Source organism: Mauremys mutica, unplaced genomic scaffold, assembly GCF_020497125.1.
Source record: "Mauremys mutica isolate MM-2020 ecotype Southern unplaced genomic scaffold, ASM2049712v1 000864F_np12_obj, whole genome shotgun sequence".
Taxonomy (NCBI): Eukaryota; Metazoa; Chordata; order Testudines; family Geoemydidae; genus Mauremys; species Mauremys mutica.
The window spans coordinates 39552-55933 of NW_025423064.1; the positions used below are offsets into that span (position 1 = coordinate 39552).

The window sequence follows — 16382 nt, forward strand, 5'->3', positions numbered from 1 at the left end:
ACAGGGTTTGGGTCCAGAGTGACCTAGACAAATTGGAGGATTGGGCCAAAAGAAATCTGAGGAGGTTCAACAAGGAGAAGTGCAGAGTCCTGCACTTAGGATGGAAGAATCCTATGCACTGCCACAGACTGGGGACTGAAGGAGTGAGGGGGGTTTGATAGCAGCCTTCAACTACCTGAAAGAGCAGCAGTGTGGGCTTTCTCCTGGCCACTTTTGCTGGGCTGGGCAGGCAGCCTGGAGCCCTTTCTAGAAGAGCATTGGGAACTGAGTTAGAAAAACCAATGTGAAAACCAGAACCTCAGGTTTAGACTCATTTATTTATAATATTAAATCTTCAATTCTAGTGTCACAGTTAATACAATTGCTTCAGCCTGATAGTTGCCCAAAGGGAAACTTAACTTCTCTCCAAGGGGAGTGGAGAGAAAACACTTTTCAGAGTCCAAGAGAGACAAGGCGGGTGAGGGTAAGAGCTTGCAGAGGACCAACCTCTGTTGGTGAAAGAGACAAGCTGTGGAGCTAACCCCACACCCTTCTTCAGTTCTGTGTAGCCTGGAAGGTCGTCTCCTCCATAACCAGCAGTTAGAACATAAGAACAGCCACACTGAGTCAGACCAGTTCATCTAGCCCACTCTCCCGAAAGTGGCCAATGCCCGGCGCCCCAGAGGACCCCTGGGCCCAACATGGATACAGCACCACCACAAACAAGGTGAAAAGTCAATGCACATGGGAGAAGCATCTTGTGTTTCCATGGGCGGTAGGTTTGTAGAAATTTTGGTGGTGCCCAGAACCTGCCCAAACTCCGCCCCCCACCTGCCCAAGGTTCTGGGAGGGAGTTTGGGGTGTGGCTGGGGATGAGAGGTTTGGGCTGTGGGAGGGGGCTCAGGGCTATAGCAGAGGGTTGGGGTGTGGGGTGATGGCTGTGTGGTGGGGCTGGGGATGAGGGGTTCATGATGCAGGAGGGGGCTCAGGGTTGGGGCAGATGGTTAGGGTGCAGGGGGATGAGGGCTCTGGCTGGGGCTGGGAATGATGGGTTTGGGGTGTGGGAGAGGCTTAGTGCTAGAGCAGAGGGTAGGGGTGTGGGGGGTGAGGGCTCTGTCTGAGGCTGGGGGGTTTGGGGTGTTGGAGAGGCTCAGGGCTGGGGCAGAGGGTTCGGGTGCAGGGGGATGAGGGCTGTGTCTGGGATGGGGATAAGGTGTTTGGCGTGTGGGAGGGCTCAGGACTAGGGCAGAGGGTTGGGGTGCAGGGGTGTGTGAGGGCTCTATCTGGGGCTGGAGATGAGGGGGTTGTGGTGTTGGAGGGGGCTCAGGGCTGGGGCAGAGGGTTGGGGTGTGCGGGGGGATGAGGACTCTGGCTGGAACTGGGGATGGGAGGTTTGGGGTGTGGGAGGGGCTCAGGGCTGGGGCAGAGGGTTGGGGTGGGGGGGGAATGAAGGCTCTGGCTGGAACTGGGGATGGGAGGTTTGGGGTGTGGGAGGGGCTCAGGGCTCGGGCAGAGGGTTGAGGATGTGGTGGGGGGGTGAAAGCTCTGACTGGGGGTGTGGGCTCTGGGGTGGGGCAGGGCTGGGGATGAGTTTGGGGTGCAGGCAGGCTGCTCCGGGACAAGGGCCAGAAAGGAGGACTCCCCCCAGCCCTTTCCCTGCTGGCAGCAGCAAGCTCTGGGGGAGGAACCCCTCATTCCCCCCCCCCAGCAGCACCCTCACTCCCACCACTGTCACTGCAGGTGCTCCTAGGGCCCTTCTCAGGTCCAGGAATCTCCCTCGCCTCCCCCATGATGGGTGCCGGGGTTGCTGCATGCACCTCCTCCCCTGCTGCTGCCCCTGACTATAGCCTCACTGGGGGTGGGGGATGGGGCTGTCTCCTTGCCCAGCATGGGGCAGGAGTGGTGACTGCAGGGGGGGGGCTGTGATGGTGGAGGGTCCCGCTGGAAAAGGGAAGGGTCTGAGGTGGAAGGGCAGGCTCAGAGTCAGTCTGCCCTGGCAGTGAGTTGGGAAGGGGGGGGCACTAGGACCCTGTGGCAGCAGTTGCTGCAGGGAGGCAGCATGGAGCTGCATGGAAGAGGCAGGGACGCTCTGCTCCCTCCGGGGCCCAGGGACCTGCATGGGGCCAGCAAGGGGGTCCGGGGGACACTCGGGGGAAGCACGGGGGGTGGCAGGTGGGGCCAGAGGGGAGACCCGGCCCCAAACTTTGGTGGAGCTGGGCCCCAGGGCTCTGAATATTGCTGGTGCCCGGGCACCACGTGGGTATATAACTCGCCGCCCATGTGTGTTTCATTCCTTATGTCCTAGTCCCATCATGTGGCCATTTCCTTTTCTTCCTTTCTGTTAAAAGCTTTGGTGTTTTGCACAGAAACATTATTTCCCCAGGAGAGACCCAGGAGTGGGGGCTGCATTCCTGTGCCAAACAGTCACTGGAAGGGGGCAGACAAAGGCCTTTAGGACGAGGCGTCCGTCACTGTCAAAAGATCATCTCCCTCCTGCAGGTCACTGGCAGCCTGAATTTGTTCCTTATCCTCCCAGGGTCTGGGGGTGGAATCAGCACTAACCAGCCCCTCCGTATGTAGCAGGAACAAACACAAACCTGGTCTTTAAAACAAGCTGTTCCCTTCCTTCTCAGGGAAGATTTTTCTGTGATTGAAGTTGAGCTTCAGTTCCCCTCTCCTATGGGCGGGGCAGGTGTGGGGCCAGCTCCCAGTGAGATCTGTTTTCACCTTTGCCCCCTTTCAGTCACTCTGGGATCCTAACTCTGCTCCCAGCTGTCAGGCAGCTTCCAGCCCAACCACCCTGCTCACTACCTCCATGGTCATGTCACCCCCTTTGCCAGCACACAGAGCCTGCAGGAAAGCTACTCTTGCCAGATGCATTGGTGGTATAGTGGTGTGCGTGGGTGTCTTCCAAGCAATTCATCTGGGTTTGATTCCCAGCCAGTGCAATAATGGCTTTTCTCTTCTGTTGTTTCCTCATCTGGAAGTGGTTTAATTTCAATCACATTATGTTACAATCACATTATCAATAGAATGAGACAATAAACGTGTCGAAGTCCAGCAGGTCATACAAGGATGGAGGCACACAAGGGGCTGGAATGTGTCATCTGAGAAAGACAGAACACTTGGAAACCTGTATCTCCCATCTCCTGGCCTTGCGTGTTATAATTCCAGCTCTGTGAGCTGTTTGTAGGATGTTCCAGCACGATGGGGAAATGAAGTTCTGAGTCAGTTTTTGCTCCTGCAGATTCCTTTGCTGTTACAATTATAATGACATGAACAAAAGGGAGGCACAATAAACATAACCCCCAAATTGCAATACAGGTGGGGAAAGAGACGATCACGGTTAAGCCAAACACGTCAAAATAAAAATTAATACTAAAAAAGGGGAGAGGGAAGAGATCAGGTATGTGGAGATCCCCTTGATATTTGAACACACGTTAGAATCAAAGTTCAGACTTGACAGTGGAAAACCCGCAACTACCTGTCTCTCTGAACACCTGTGATGAGCAAGATGGAGTTGGGACACCTGTTCTGCTTCAATCATTTATTGTCTCTCTGTTCTCTCCTTCTTCGCCCCCCAATTCCTCATCTCCAATGTCTCTGCCTTTCCCCTCTTGCTCCCTCTCCCCTGCCCTTTCCAGGAACTCACAGTCTACAGCATTTAGGACAAGCCAGAGCTCCCATGTTCTGCACATGAGCCTGTGTCAGAGGACGTGTGACCCCGGTCAGAACCAGTCACCAGATCAATATGACCCTTTATGGGCGCCTGCTCTGCAATTTACATCTCCTCCCCACCCCCGCAAACAGGGTGGGGTACAGCTCTGACTGAGAGGCCTAACAGGAGAAATTTCAGCCCAAAGACAAATTTGTGTGAAATGTTGAGAAATGAAGAGCCCCCCAAATCCCCAGAACTCTAGTGTCACCCCCATGGCACCAGCACAGGGAACCCAGTGAGATGGGGTTACAGAATACAAGGGAGGAGGCAGCAGGGAGAGAGGTGACAGGGAATCTCTTTCTTTCTTTCTCTCGTCACTTTCTGTTCTTCTCTTTCCTTCCAGGAACTGCAGTCACAGCAGGGAGGGGTTTGTCTCCGTGTCTATCATGGAGGTGGTGGAAGTGACGGATTCTGTCCATCCTGTTAGCCATGGCGTTATCTTCATCTTCAAATACCTCTCAGGACATTTAACAGAGGGAGTGAACCCCCCGAAAATGGCTCCCTGTTGAGGCGTTGTACCATACCTGCCCCTGGAGACTGTCTGGTTTTATACTCTTAGAGCTTTTTCTCTTCAAACCCCTTATCCCAATCTCTGGGCCAACCTCCGCATTTCAGAGTTTAGAATTTACTCTAATCACCCTCCTATGGCACTTTCCATGTGAATTGGGCAAAGCAAGTGGGGGAAGCTCCGTGGCTAATGAAAACCAGTGCTCTGGGTGAGGCCTGAACTCACACCCACAGCTGTATTTCCCCCTGCATGAGCCACTATAGGTGCTTCTTAGACAAACTTGGGCTGTAGGTGGTTATGTGTGTCTGTGCTTCACCACTTTGGCTGCTCTATGAAAAGCTGATGGTTCAAACAGAAGCTGGTGGGTTTTTGTTTTGTTTTAAGCAATTAGAGTCTAGTACATTTTAACAGGCAGAAAATGTCCTATTCTGGTCTAGCCCCATTTGACTCCTTCTGTCCATCTTCTTCCTTCCCCCTCAGTGTCTTTCCTTCCCCATTGGGGACATGCAGAGATGAACCCCAGTCAGTCTGTGTCACAGAGAGTCAATCTCCTAAGGAATGTGGGTGAAGGATTCCAGCTGAATTAACGCCGTTCACCTGGGTTAGAAACATTTGTTTCTTTCGAGCACATAGTGGGAAATGGGACATTAATTCAGACCCAGGAGGCAAGGCAGAGAGGCTTCATGCTCTTGATCTCCATGAAGGGAGAGAGGATCCCCAGGAAGGAACAGAGCTTCCTTTAGATTCAAGCTGGGTCTCCTGGAAGTTGGAAAAGACCCTTGGTCACTGAGGATCTCATGGCATCGTGCTGCTCCAGAGGCTCGAGAGTCTTGGGTGCGGGGAGGGTGTCACTGCACAGTCTGAAATGGAAGGGAGGACCCTGGAAGGGACGGGGAGGAACAGAAAATGGAGAGGAATGAAACAGAATAAACGCCTCTTCTGTCTCCCATCCCCAACCCAGCAAGAACTGTTATCAGTGGGGAAACTCCCCATGATGAATGGCAGAGACCACAAAGACATTTGCCTCATGCTGAGAAGTAAGGTGACCAATCACCAAGTGTGAAAAATCAGAGACTTTCACCAGATGCATTGGTGGTATAGTGGTGAGCATAGCTGCCTTCCAAGCAGTTGACCTCAGTTCAATTCCCAGCAAATGCAATGATATGATGATTCCTCCACTGGGAATTGGTTTAATTTCAGTCACATTGTTTCAGTTTATCAATGGAATGAGAGAATCAGTGTCCCAAATCCCAACAGGTCATTAAACACCCAGTAGAGGAAGAAAGGGGTGGGACTATATAATAAGCAGTTGGAGTCATCCTGGTATTACAGTGCTTGGTTTATTTTTTTTTTTTAAATTCCTTTACTTCCCTCTCCCTTTTAGACTCAGAGCCTTTAAGGTCAGAAGGGACCAGTGTGATCATCTAGTCTGACCTGCTGCACCTTGCAGGCCAAAAGACCCCACCCACCCACTCCTGTAATAGACCCGGGGGAGGGGAGGCAGCTCCGTGCTCTGCCCCTACCCCAGGCAGCACATGGAGGCCCTCTGCTCCCCTCCCCAATGCGTGTGCAGAGATGTGCCAGCAGCACTAAGGTGGCTCCCTGCCCACTCTACCTCCGTCCCTCCGTGCCGCTCCCAGAAGTGGCTGGCATGTCCCAGCATCCCCTGGGGTGGGGAGAGTGTCTCCACGTGCTGCCCCTGCCCCGAGCACCAACTCTGCAGCTCCCATTGGCCAGGAACTGTAGCCAATGGGAGCTCTGGGGGCAGCGCCTGCAGACAGCAGTACATGGAGATCCCCTGCCCCCACTCATCTAGGAGCTGCTGCCGGAGGGTTGTGTGTACCGGTCACTTTGGGAGCTGCACCACCCCTCCTGCACCCCACCCCCACCCCCACGCAGAGCCCACACCCAAATTTCCTCCCAGAGCTTTGTTTGTCTTCCTTTCACCAGAACCATCCTTCTTCTCCTGGGCTGCAAGTAGCCACCCCTGGGAAGCCAAGAGGCAGGCACAGGATTCTGCCAGGTAAGTGTGCCCCAGCGCCGCGATGGACGGAGCGATGAAGGTAAGTCTTCCTGAGGCACAATGAACTGCAATGCAGCGAACCACTGGCCAGGCAGTCAGGGCGAAGGGCATTCACTGGAGGTACAAGCTTGTGAGTGACTCCTGAGCACAGGGCCCCTTCCCCTTTTAAGGACTTGCTCCTCATGGCCTGCGACTGGAGATGACTTGGCTGCATCTGGTGGGTCACACTCCACCTTGGGCAATGTCCATGCTCTGGGTGTGTGATCGCTGCCTAATGAGAGTCCCAGACACCTTGTCTATCTAGGAGCTCTTCTGATCTTCCAGCTGTTCAACCAGCTCCTTCATCCCACAAGCATTGCAGGAGGGGGAGGGAGAAAGCCACTTCACAGGCATTCAGAGAGGGAGAGGAGACAAAAATGGGAATGGGGGAAGTATAACAGACCTATTGAGCATAGAAATCACTGCTGCTCCTACAACAGCAGGGACAGGCCACTAGGAGCTGGGAAAAATTAAGCCATTATGTTTCTGCATGGTTTTGAACCAGGGACCTTTTGCGTGTTAGGCAAACGTGATAACCACTACACTACAGAAACTCTGTTGCAGGGCTTTGCCCCTCCCTTCATAAGAACATAAGAATGGCCATACTGGGTCAGACCAAAGGTCCATCCATCCCCATATCCTATCTGCCAATAGTGGCCAATGCCAGGTACCCCAGAGGGACTGAACCTAACAGGTAATGATCAAGTGATCTCTCTCCTGCCAGCCATCTCCACTCTCTGACAAACAGAGGCTAGGGACACCATTCCTTACCCATCCTGGCTAATAGCCATTAATGGACTTAACCTCCATTAATTTATCTGCAAAAAGAACAAAGAGAACATGTGGCACCATAGAGACTAACAAATGTATTTGAGCATAAGCTTTTGTGGGCTAAAACCCACTTCATCAGATGCATGCAGTTAAAAATACAGTAGGAAGATATATATACACACAGAGAACGTGAAAAAAATGGGTGTTGCCATACACACTATAACGAGAGTGATCAGTTAACGTGAGCTGTTATCAGCAGGAGAAAAAAAACCTGGTGTTGGGAAGGGAACAGGAGAAAGGACAAAGGAAGCAAGAGACGAAGAGAAAAGAGGGATCAGACAGTGGATGGAGCAAGAGGTGAAACAAAAAGGACAAACCCTAATGTCCCCAGTGATTCTAAGGGACAAAATCCAGGTGCGGAATGAAATTCTGCCTCCTTAAGCTCGTGTTTTCCATGCCTAGAATTCAACTCTCACCAGATGGATCAGACTGAACAGGTTTCACACCTCCAGGAGGCTCTTACCTTCTAAACAGGGACGGCTGTTTTCCAGTAAAATCACTGAAAGGGAAGGAGAAAACTCGAAAGAGGTTCCTCCTGGCGCTCACGTCTGTGAACCCGAATACTCTCTCAGTCCTCAAAGAGAGACCTGGAGAAGGAGACTTGCTGAAGCAAAGCCACAGGGGTCTCTGAGGTTTCCCTGGCCCCTCGCCCCTGTCCTGCCTGGCTGATGTCAGCATCTCTCTGTGAGGTCACCACCTCCCCACCACCTTTGACCAATAGGCTGAGGTCCTGCAAAAGGCCTTTGTGATGTCACTGCCACACCCCTCCCTTGCTGTGCCAATGTCCTGCCCCTGGCCAGGCACTTTGCAGGTTTGAGCTACTCCCTGTGGATCACCCCACTCCAGGAGCGTTCGTTCTAGGCAGCAAGCTGGCTAGACAGGAAAACATCAGACGCTGCTCCCAATGTTACACTCAGTTTGTCAGAAATGAGTCGACTTTATGGCCAGAAGAGACCATTAGAGCATCTAATCTGACCCGCTGCATATCACAGGCCTCCTGTATGACACAAGAGCTACTTTGGGGGCAAACACATTCCAGAAAGGCATCTAGTCTTCATGAAATGACATCAAGAGATGGAGAATCCACCACTTTCCTTGGTAGCTTGTTCCTGTGGTGAATCATCCTCGCTGTTGAATATTTGAGCCTTAATTGTAATATGAATTTGTCTCTTTTCACCTTCCAGCCACTGGGTATTGTTATGCTTTTCTCCGCTCGATTCAAGAGCCCTTTAATACCCAATCTTATCTCTCCATTAAGACACTTCAACACTTCAATGAAGTCACCTTTCAATCTTCTTTTGATCAGCTAAACAGGTTGAGCTCTTTCAGTAGCTCCCTAGAAGGCATTTTTCTCCAGCCCTCAGAACATTTGGTGGCTATTTGCTGCCCCAGCTCCAATTTCACAACATCTTTTTCAAACGAGGACACCAAAACTGGAGGCTATTCCAGTATCAGTCTCACTGATGCTGTGTCACCTCCTGTGACGTTACTGACATAATCTGTAACTGTATAGATCACCGTTGCGACTGCTGTTCTATATTTGCAGCCAATATTGTAGAAAGGTTGTTGTGTAAGGGGTCTATGGAGAGGTTCTGATTGGCTGATTATAATGATGCTATCTCTAAATGTGTATCATTTTTGTAGTTGACATTATGAATATTGGTTCTATGCTGCCCGCATTTCAAAGTTGTGCTCTGCTTAAAGGGAACACCTGAGAGATGATGGTGTCAGTTCTGCCTAGCCTGCTTGATGCAGGTTAGGCAAATCTGAGAACCACTATACTACAGAAAGTCCATTACACTGCCCTGCCCTGCCCTCAAATTCCCTGCACTTTGGTGGTGCTCACCCTGGCACACACTGATGGGCGAACCTGGAGAAACTGGCAGCAGCTCTCTGATGGGTCAGCTGGAAGAACAGAGGACTGGAGCCAGGGATCAGGAAGTCGTCCTTACATCACCTTTGTGACTCTAGCTTGAAGGGGAGCTTCTTTTTCTTCCCCTTGCTGAGAAGCAGCAAGAGAAGAAAGAAAGGTCCAGTGGGCCAACTGGGTGCAGAAGCCAATGCTGCCTTTTCCTGCAGTGAAGCCCAAAATGAGGGACTCGCATTGAGTAGAAGCAGTGCTGGGCTTCCAGGAAAGAGACCACTGCTGCAGAAATGGGGATGAAACAGCTTGCTGAAGCCTGGGATTGAACCAAAGACCTTTAGACTTTCAGTCTAATGCTCTCCCAACTGAGCTACTTCAGCAACTGTAGGGAGCCTTTTTGGGCTGCTGCTTCTCACCTTGAAGTTTGTTCTCCATAAACCATCTCTCCAGTCAACAATGGACAATGCAAGATGGACATCGCTTGCTATTTTAGCCCTTGGAAACTTCATCAACTAGTCTCTGGATCTCTCAAATGTTGTGCTTCAGTTCATGGGGGAAAGGCGAGAGAAGTGACCTTTGAACAAAGGGCCTGGGGTTAACATCCTAACGCTGTCTGTCTCCAACTGTAACACTATTTAATACCGGTCCACCCTGTGCTGGTGAGTGCTCCATTGCTAGATGTTAGTACATTTCAGTTACTGTCAAAATTAAAAGTTTCTATATTCTTAAAAGAAATGATTATTTCACTTGCTTATATATGGCATTAATAAATACCCTTTTACACATCTTAGCATGAACATTTATTGTCTTATATGATAGAGAAAATCCCGCATCCAAACTGTGCATCGAAATCATGAAATGAGCTACAAATGCAATAAAAATAAGGTATTCAATGGTTTAACATGGAGTGGGGCTGGGGGGTTCCGAAGACACGTCTTGCCTGGGAGGCACTTGGTCTAGGGGAGGCCCTGTCAGGGAAAGCAGGAGTTAGTCTCACACGCTTATTTCCAGGCTGTAATCTGTGGGCGCCCTGCTCTGGGCGAGGGATCGCGATAGCCCAGACTCAGGGCTGGAACAGGCCCCGGATTGAGGGGGTGGCTGCAGGGTTTGCAGCGCTCTGATGTCTCAATGTGTCTCCCCAAAGCCTCAGATCTGTGTCCCCAGAAGGCTCCTGCGCTGCCTCCGCTCCTTTCACAGTCTATAGCAAGGAGCAACAGCAAGGGTCAGGGATGAGCCATAGGCACTAGTTGGGGGGCAGAGGCTTCAGGAGGAAACCCAGCCCCCAGAGCAGAGGGGGATAGGAGGCTTTTTCTCTCTCCTTAGCCACGTGCTATGGCTCTGAGAGCTCTGTGAAATGCCTCCCCGCCCACAGCCTGGGGAAGGGGAAGGAGTCCCAGGTTCTAGCTCGGTTTGGAGGAGGATCACTGGGCCCTAGAACCACTCGCTGCCCTTTCCCGGAGAAACCTGTGATGCCCAGAACAGGGCTGAGATAAATGCTGACAGGAGTCAGGAATTGCTCCCCTGGAATAGCAGCAGGACTGGGCAGCTGGAAATCTCCCCAAAGGAGCTGAAGCTTTGGTGGGTCAGACATAGATGCCCCAGGTAGTGCATGGGGGGCTTAGGTTTGTTTCTGGACAAGAGCAGTGAGAGTTTTATTGCCTCAACATTTCAGTAGAAAAATTCAGACCCAAAGTGTGTGTGGTGGGGAGGTCGATAGCGGTTTCTTTGGGTTTGATTTAGTTTGTTTTCTCATTCTCATTGTAAAAGCCTTTGATGATTTTGATGGGAACAATGTTTGTGGAAGGCCAAGGACAAGTAAGAAAAGTTAAAAATCTGCGTTGGAGTGAGGGGGTGTGTGTGGGCCAGGGCAGGGTTGGAGATTTTCATGGGGAGGGGGTTGGGGATAAATGAGAGGCTTTTGCGGGAACACAGGGGGATGTTTTGCAGTTTAACCTCCCCACTTCCCTGTGCTGCTGCCCAGCTCCGACCCCACTGACACCCCTGTGACGAAGTGGGAATTTTCTGGATGTTTTGTTTGCATCTTGTGTGTACCTCAGTTTCCCCTATTTGTTGCACGATTATCTAGGTTAAAGGTCCAAAATGTGGGGTGCACCCTGCCAGGGGGATGGAGTAACATTCAGGGGGATGCAACTGTGCCCGGGCCAGCCCCCATGGAGGTGGGGAGGGGGAGCCACCCAGCTCCACTCTTGGCTCCAGCCCCAGCTCTGGCCCCTGCCTGTCCTCTCACCGCTGTCTGTGTCCCTTCCCCCTTAGCTGCGGCCCCACTCCCAGCCACGACTCGGGGGGAGCATGGACGGGGTGGGGGGCATGACCCTGAAGTGTTTTGGGACCACGGATCTCGGTGGTGGGACAAGGGGGTTAAATCTTGGCAGAGACCCCAGAGGGCAGGTGTGGCTGCTGTCGAGCTGCCTGGGCCCAGACAATGGCCACAAATTCTGTCTCCTAGCAACCGATGGCCGGGGCGCACCTGCTGCAAGAGGCCAGCTGGCCGGGAGGAGTCGGAGAACAAAGAACGAGCTGGAGGCCAGGTGAGCAGGTTGCCAGGGACACCGGACAAAGGACAGATGAGGGGCAAACGGGACTGGCTGATTCGGGCTGTTGGGAGCAAGAAGTCTGCTGGGTTGGGGACTCGAGGGGAGAGCCCAGGCTCTGAGTTCGGGGTCTCCCCAAGATGGATGTTGCTGAATCTTCCTGCTTCCTGTGCGAACACAGAACTTTCCCAGGCTGGATCCCAGACCCCTAACAAACCTTCTGAGACTGTGGAAGTTGGGGGTGCAGGACTCCCGTTCGGGGGGGGGTGAGGCTTTCCGAGGTGTCCGATTCAGGAAGTTGCAGGAAGCTCCTGGTGTGGAACAGGGGGGCTGAAAGGCCCAAGGTCAGTCCCAGGAGGTGCTGAAGCCAGGAAGGCTTCCCCCAGTGAGGGTGTCCCCTGGGGGTGTCACACTGAGGAGGCTCCTGCCTGGGTTTGACTCAGAGCTGTTCCAGAGCACGGAGCCTGTGTGCCCATCACAGCCCCCCAGCATGTGACCTACAGGCTCCACTCTGGCAAAGCTCCGTGTAAATCAGAGACAAACTCCCCCCTTCTCCCAGTTACTCTCCCCTGCAAAGAACCCAGAGCAGCTCCTGCCTCGCTGGGTCTCCTGCCAGCCACAGCTGGCCAAGGAGCTGCCTCAGCCGCTCCCCGGGTCCCTGTGCAGGGGCAGCATCAGTTCCGACCTCACGAGTACAGTGGTGACTCTCCCTGTCTGTCACGGGGGGGGGACGGGACGAGGGCTTGATTCCCTGAGGAGAAAGCTGAGATTGTGACACCCGTGTATGTCTGCAGCGCAATTAAACCCCACAGCTGGCCCAGACCGGCTGACTCGGGCTTGCCAGGCTCGGGATCCAGGGGCTGGAGCCCGACCACTGGGACCCTCCCCCCTCGCTAGGTTCAGTGGCCGATATACTGAAGATGAGTTGGTAAGTGGGGAATGTGGACTGGGTGCTGCCACTGGACAGACACTTCCCAGCAGGAGCCCCACCCAGTGAATGTGATCTACTCTAAAAACATGGGATGAAGGAAAGTCAGCCTGGGGCTCTGGATTTATCATCTCACAATGACTCGATTCAACTTGCTCAGCTTAGAAAGAAAGTTGGGTTTTTTTATTGTGAGCCTGAAAATTGCCTCCGGTGTGAAAGTCAGAGCGGGATTATTTCACGCTCACGCACCCTTATCACTATTGAAGGAGTAAAGGAACGTGCAAACCAATGAAGCCTTAACATGTCATTTGCATCCTCAAGCCTGTCCCTGTGGCAGGATCTCAAGGACAGACAGAAATGGTACCCGGTGTCAGGAGGAGAGAGGAAAGCACTTCCCCTCGTGTATTTCCCCAGGCTGTTGTGCAAGGCAGCAGAGGCACTTTACGGCATTTTCTGTCACTGATTTTTTTCATGTTGGTGTGGGAGGAAAGACTTAGACCTGCCCACTTTGTGACCCTGTGAATATGAAGTGACCAGATGATGAGTTAACAATGATGCTGTTGCACAGGATTTGATTGGAATTAGAAAACAAAAAGCCCTTTAAGTGGAACTCTTGGGTGAATAGAATGAGCTGATTTATAGTCAACTTTGAAAGGCAATAGACTGTTACATTGGGCAGAACAGCCTGGTTTGGTTGGTTGGTTTGTTTCTTTGATTGGTTGGTTGTTTTCCCTGATAAATTGCAGAGGGTTCAGAGAAGAGCCACAGGAATGATTAAAGGCTTGAGCAGGGAGAGAAGTTTAAAAACAAACCGAACCTTTCCTGCTCCTGCCGGCTGTGAGTGCTGAGGACATTTTCCTTCTCTACTCCAGGGTCTCTCTTCTGCCAGATTCTCAGCAAGTCAGGCCCCCTGCAGACTATGGCAGAGCAGTTTGGTAATAGGCTGCAGCACTCACAATGTAAGAGTGCAGCTGCTGTAGCACCTTGACTGACCATGGGCTAAATCCTGCAGCCCTGGCAGCCCAGGATAACCTCCCACTGATGGTGATGGGAATTTAGCCTTTGTAACGATCTGCTGGTACCTGAGGTCTCAGATGTGAATTAAACTGGGGGCAGACACAGCTCTGTCCAAACAAATGAAGGATGTAAGTGAAAGAGCAAAGCTGGCCCTGGGGATCTGCTGCAGTCCCATAACCACAGCTGGAAGGGAACAGAGGGAAAACACCTGGAGCAGCACCGAGAAAAGAAAGTTTGTCAGTGAGATCAGTAACAATAAATGTGAAGTGAAGGAGTGCTTTCTCCTCTGTGCCGACAGGTTTGAATTGTGTTACTGTATGTAAACGGGCCGACTCACCCCTGCCGCGTCTCCTGCTGGTTGGTCTCGGAATTTCCCGCAGTCCAGCCCTGGAGCGCCCTCGGCAGGCTGGTGATCCCCCTATTCGCAGGCCCCCGTGTCCCTCCCTGGACCCGGTGCCCCTTTCTATAATTGGGTCTCCCCCTCCCAGGGGAACCCCCACCCTACTATCCCCACTTTGCCTCAGTAGTGGCCACTGACAGTCATGGTCTAGCCCCACACCCTGGGGCAGACTGCAGTATCAGCCTACTCATCACAGGCAATAGGGGTTTGGACCTGCTGCTTTGTCCTACCCCTGGGCTGCCCCTTGCAACCCCCAGTACCTTTGGCCCTTTGCTAGGCCGCAGCCTGGGGCTTTCCAGGCTGGAGCTTCCCTAGCTCCTCAGCCTGTCCCCCAGCCCTGCTTCACCCAGGTATCTAGTCTCAAGCCCTAAGCAGCCAGGCCCATCTCCCTCTAGCAACAGAGAGAGACTGTCTGGGCTCTGGCTTCCCTGCCTCTTATAAGCCCCAGGGCTTCAGTTTGGGGCGTGGCCTCCAGCTGCAGCCACTTTCTCAATCAGCCCAGCTCTGTCAGGCCACAGTTTAAACCCCTTAAAACCCCGGAGCAGGGTCCACCCTGCTACACTGTACTATGAGATAAAGCTTTACAATATCCTGCTCTAATTTCAGGATGTGTCTGTAACCATAATTAGTCTCTGTAGAAGTGGGACTTTCAAAATTCCCAAGGAATTTAAGGGGTGGGGTTCACGGTTGGTCACCTGAGGGCAGTGCAGTAGAGTTCAAACCAAAGACCAGAGAGGTGAGAACAGGGATTGTGGGACACCTCCCGGAGGCCAATCACAGCACTGTCATCGACCAGGGTGTCTACACTGGTACCGTGGCGCTGTAGCCCTGGGGTAGAAAGCTGTACACCTCTCGTTGGGAATCCCTCTGATTTACCATTTTTACTGAGGGTGAAATAACAATTTTTCCTATCCCTGCCCTGTTCCTGCTCTTTGTTATAGTTCAATATATTTTAAGGGAGAAAAATGGTAGTAAAAATATCTGCTCTCCAGCACAACTTGAAGCAACATCAGAGCAACTGGGAATGAAACAATTTATTTCCAAAAGGGGAACTCAATGACTGACAATGGCTTTGAAATGGGGGAACAGTATAACTGTGATGCTCAGGGTTTGTTTAGACTAGGAAAAGTGATGGAGTTTAGGTCAGGTCAGTGGGAAAGCTAATGCCAACCCCTGCACCTGGGCCTCTGTTCTACAACTATAATTGTCTTTTTACATCAAGATCATTAACTTGAGCAGCCGACGCCATGTACAGCCCTAGTGGATGTCAGGACCAGAGGAGGATGTTCCTGCCACTGCCTCATCAGGAGAGGAGGGAGAGGAGAGGCCCAGTACCAACGGGTACTGAGGTGGGTCATGGACCGGCGGAGCACCATCTGCATCCGGTGGAATCTCAGGGTCTGCAGATTGAAGTGGATCCTTGTCCGTGCCTGCGGGAGGAGGATGGCTTACAGTCGCTTCAGGAACCCTGTGCTCTGAGGGGCCGGAGCGTTGAGCCACAAGTGGGGCACCTTGGGCCTCGTGATATGCCCACGGAGTCCAAAAGGCCCATTGATGAGGACCTTGCTCCTGGCTTTGTGCCTCTGGATGGTGGCACGGAATATCAGATGCCCAGTCCTGGTGGTAAGAAGCACTCCCAGCCTGGGACGACCTTGACATGTGTCTCGAAGGCCACGGCAGGGCCGAGAGACCCTGGTAGGGTACTGCTGTTCCTGACGTTCGGTCCCGGGGCGGTACCGGTGAGCGGTACCGGTCTTGTCGGTGCCACGAACAAGACCGGGACCTTCTACCGTGCCGGTGCCGGGAGGTCGACCGGGATCTTGAGTCCCTGTGCCGGGAGTGACTGCGGGACGCACGGTACTGAGATCGGTACCGAGAGCCGGATCAGTATCAGGAGTATCTGTCCGGTGACAGAGATCTTGAAAGTCTCCACGAGTACGACCAGTACTGCGATGGAGAGCGGTGCCGGGACTGCGAGCGGTGCCGGAATCGGGAACGGCAGGAGGGGGAACGTCTCCGAGACCGCGACCTGGAAAGACGTCTCTCCGGTGGACCGACGGAAGGAGGCCTTATCAGGGCCAGCTTGCCGATGGATTGGATAACCCACACCGGCGGTGCCGGGGGTTGAGGCTGCATCGACTCCGTCAGCGCGATGAGCTCTCTTGCCGTTGAGAAGGTCTCCGGCATACAAGGGAGAGTGAGCTCGACCACAGCATGAGCCGGGGAGCTATGTGGCACCAGACTCAATGCGGTACCAGAATTGATGGTGCCACGCTAGGAGGAGCTGCCAACTGCGGTGCCGGTGTTGGCGGTGCCGCAGCAGTTACCGGGGTCCGACGGATGGACTTTGATGTGTGCTCCTTCTGCGAGGATGGGGTCGGAGCAGTACGTCATTTTCCAGTCGGGGAAAGGGAGCAGTGCCGGGGAGCCGGTGCCGGCAGATGCCGGTGCCGGGAGTCCTTTTTGGTACTAGAGCGATTCGGTGCCGAAGGTGCGCTCCTCACCGATGCGGGTTGGGTGGAC

The 16382-nt window shown here is 52.9% G+C and overlaps 1 protein-coding gene and 1 non-coding gene across 2 annotated transcripts in view; both read right to left on the reverse strand.

Annotated features, from left to right (window-relative positions):
• Nucleotides 1-16253, reverse strand: part of LOC123357642 (protein NYNRIN-like) — a 36784-nt gene extending 20531 nt beyond the window's left edge. The window contains 3 exon segments of the mRNA XM_045000739.1: nucleotides 15195-15289; nucleotides 15733-15806; nucleotides 16187-16253. Coding sequence (XP_044856674.1) covers nucleotides 15195-15289; nucleotides 15733-15806; nucleotides 16187-16253 — 236 coding nt within the window.
• On the reverse strand, nucleotides 6749-6821 carry TRNAV-AAC. Its single transcript has one exon. It is a non-coding gene; the product is annotated as a tRNA-Val (tRNA).
• Nucleotides 16254-16382: the final 129 nt, after the last annotated feature.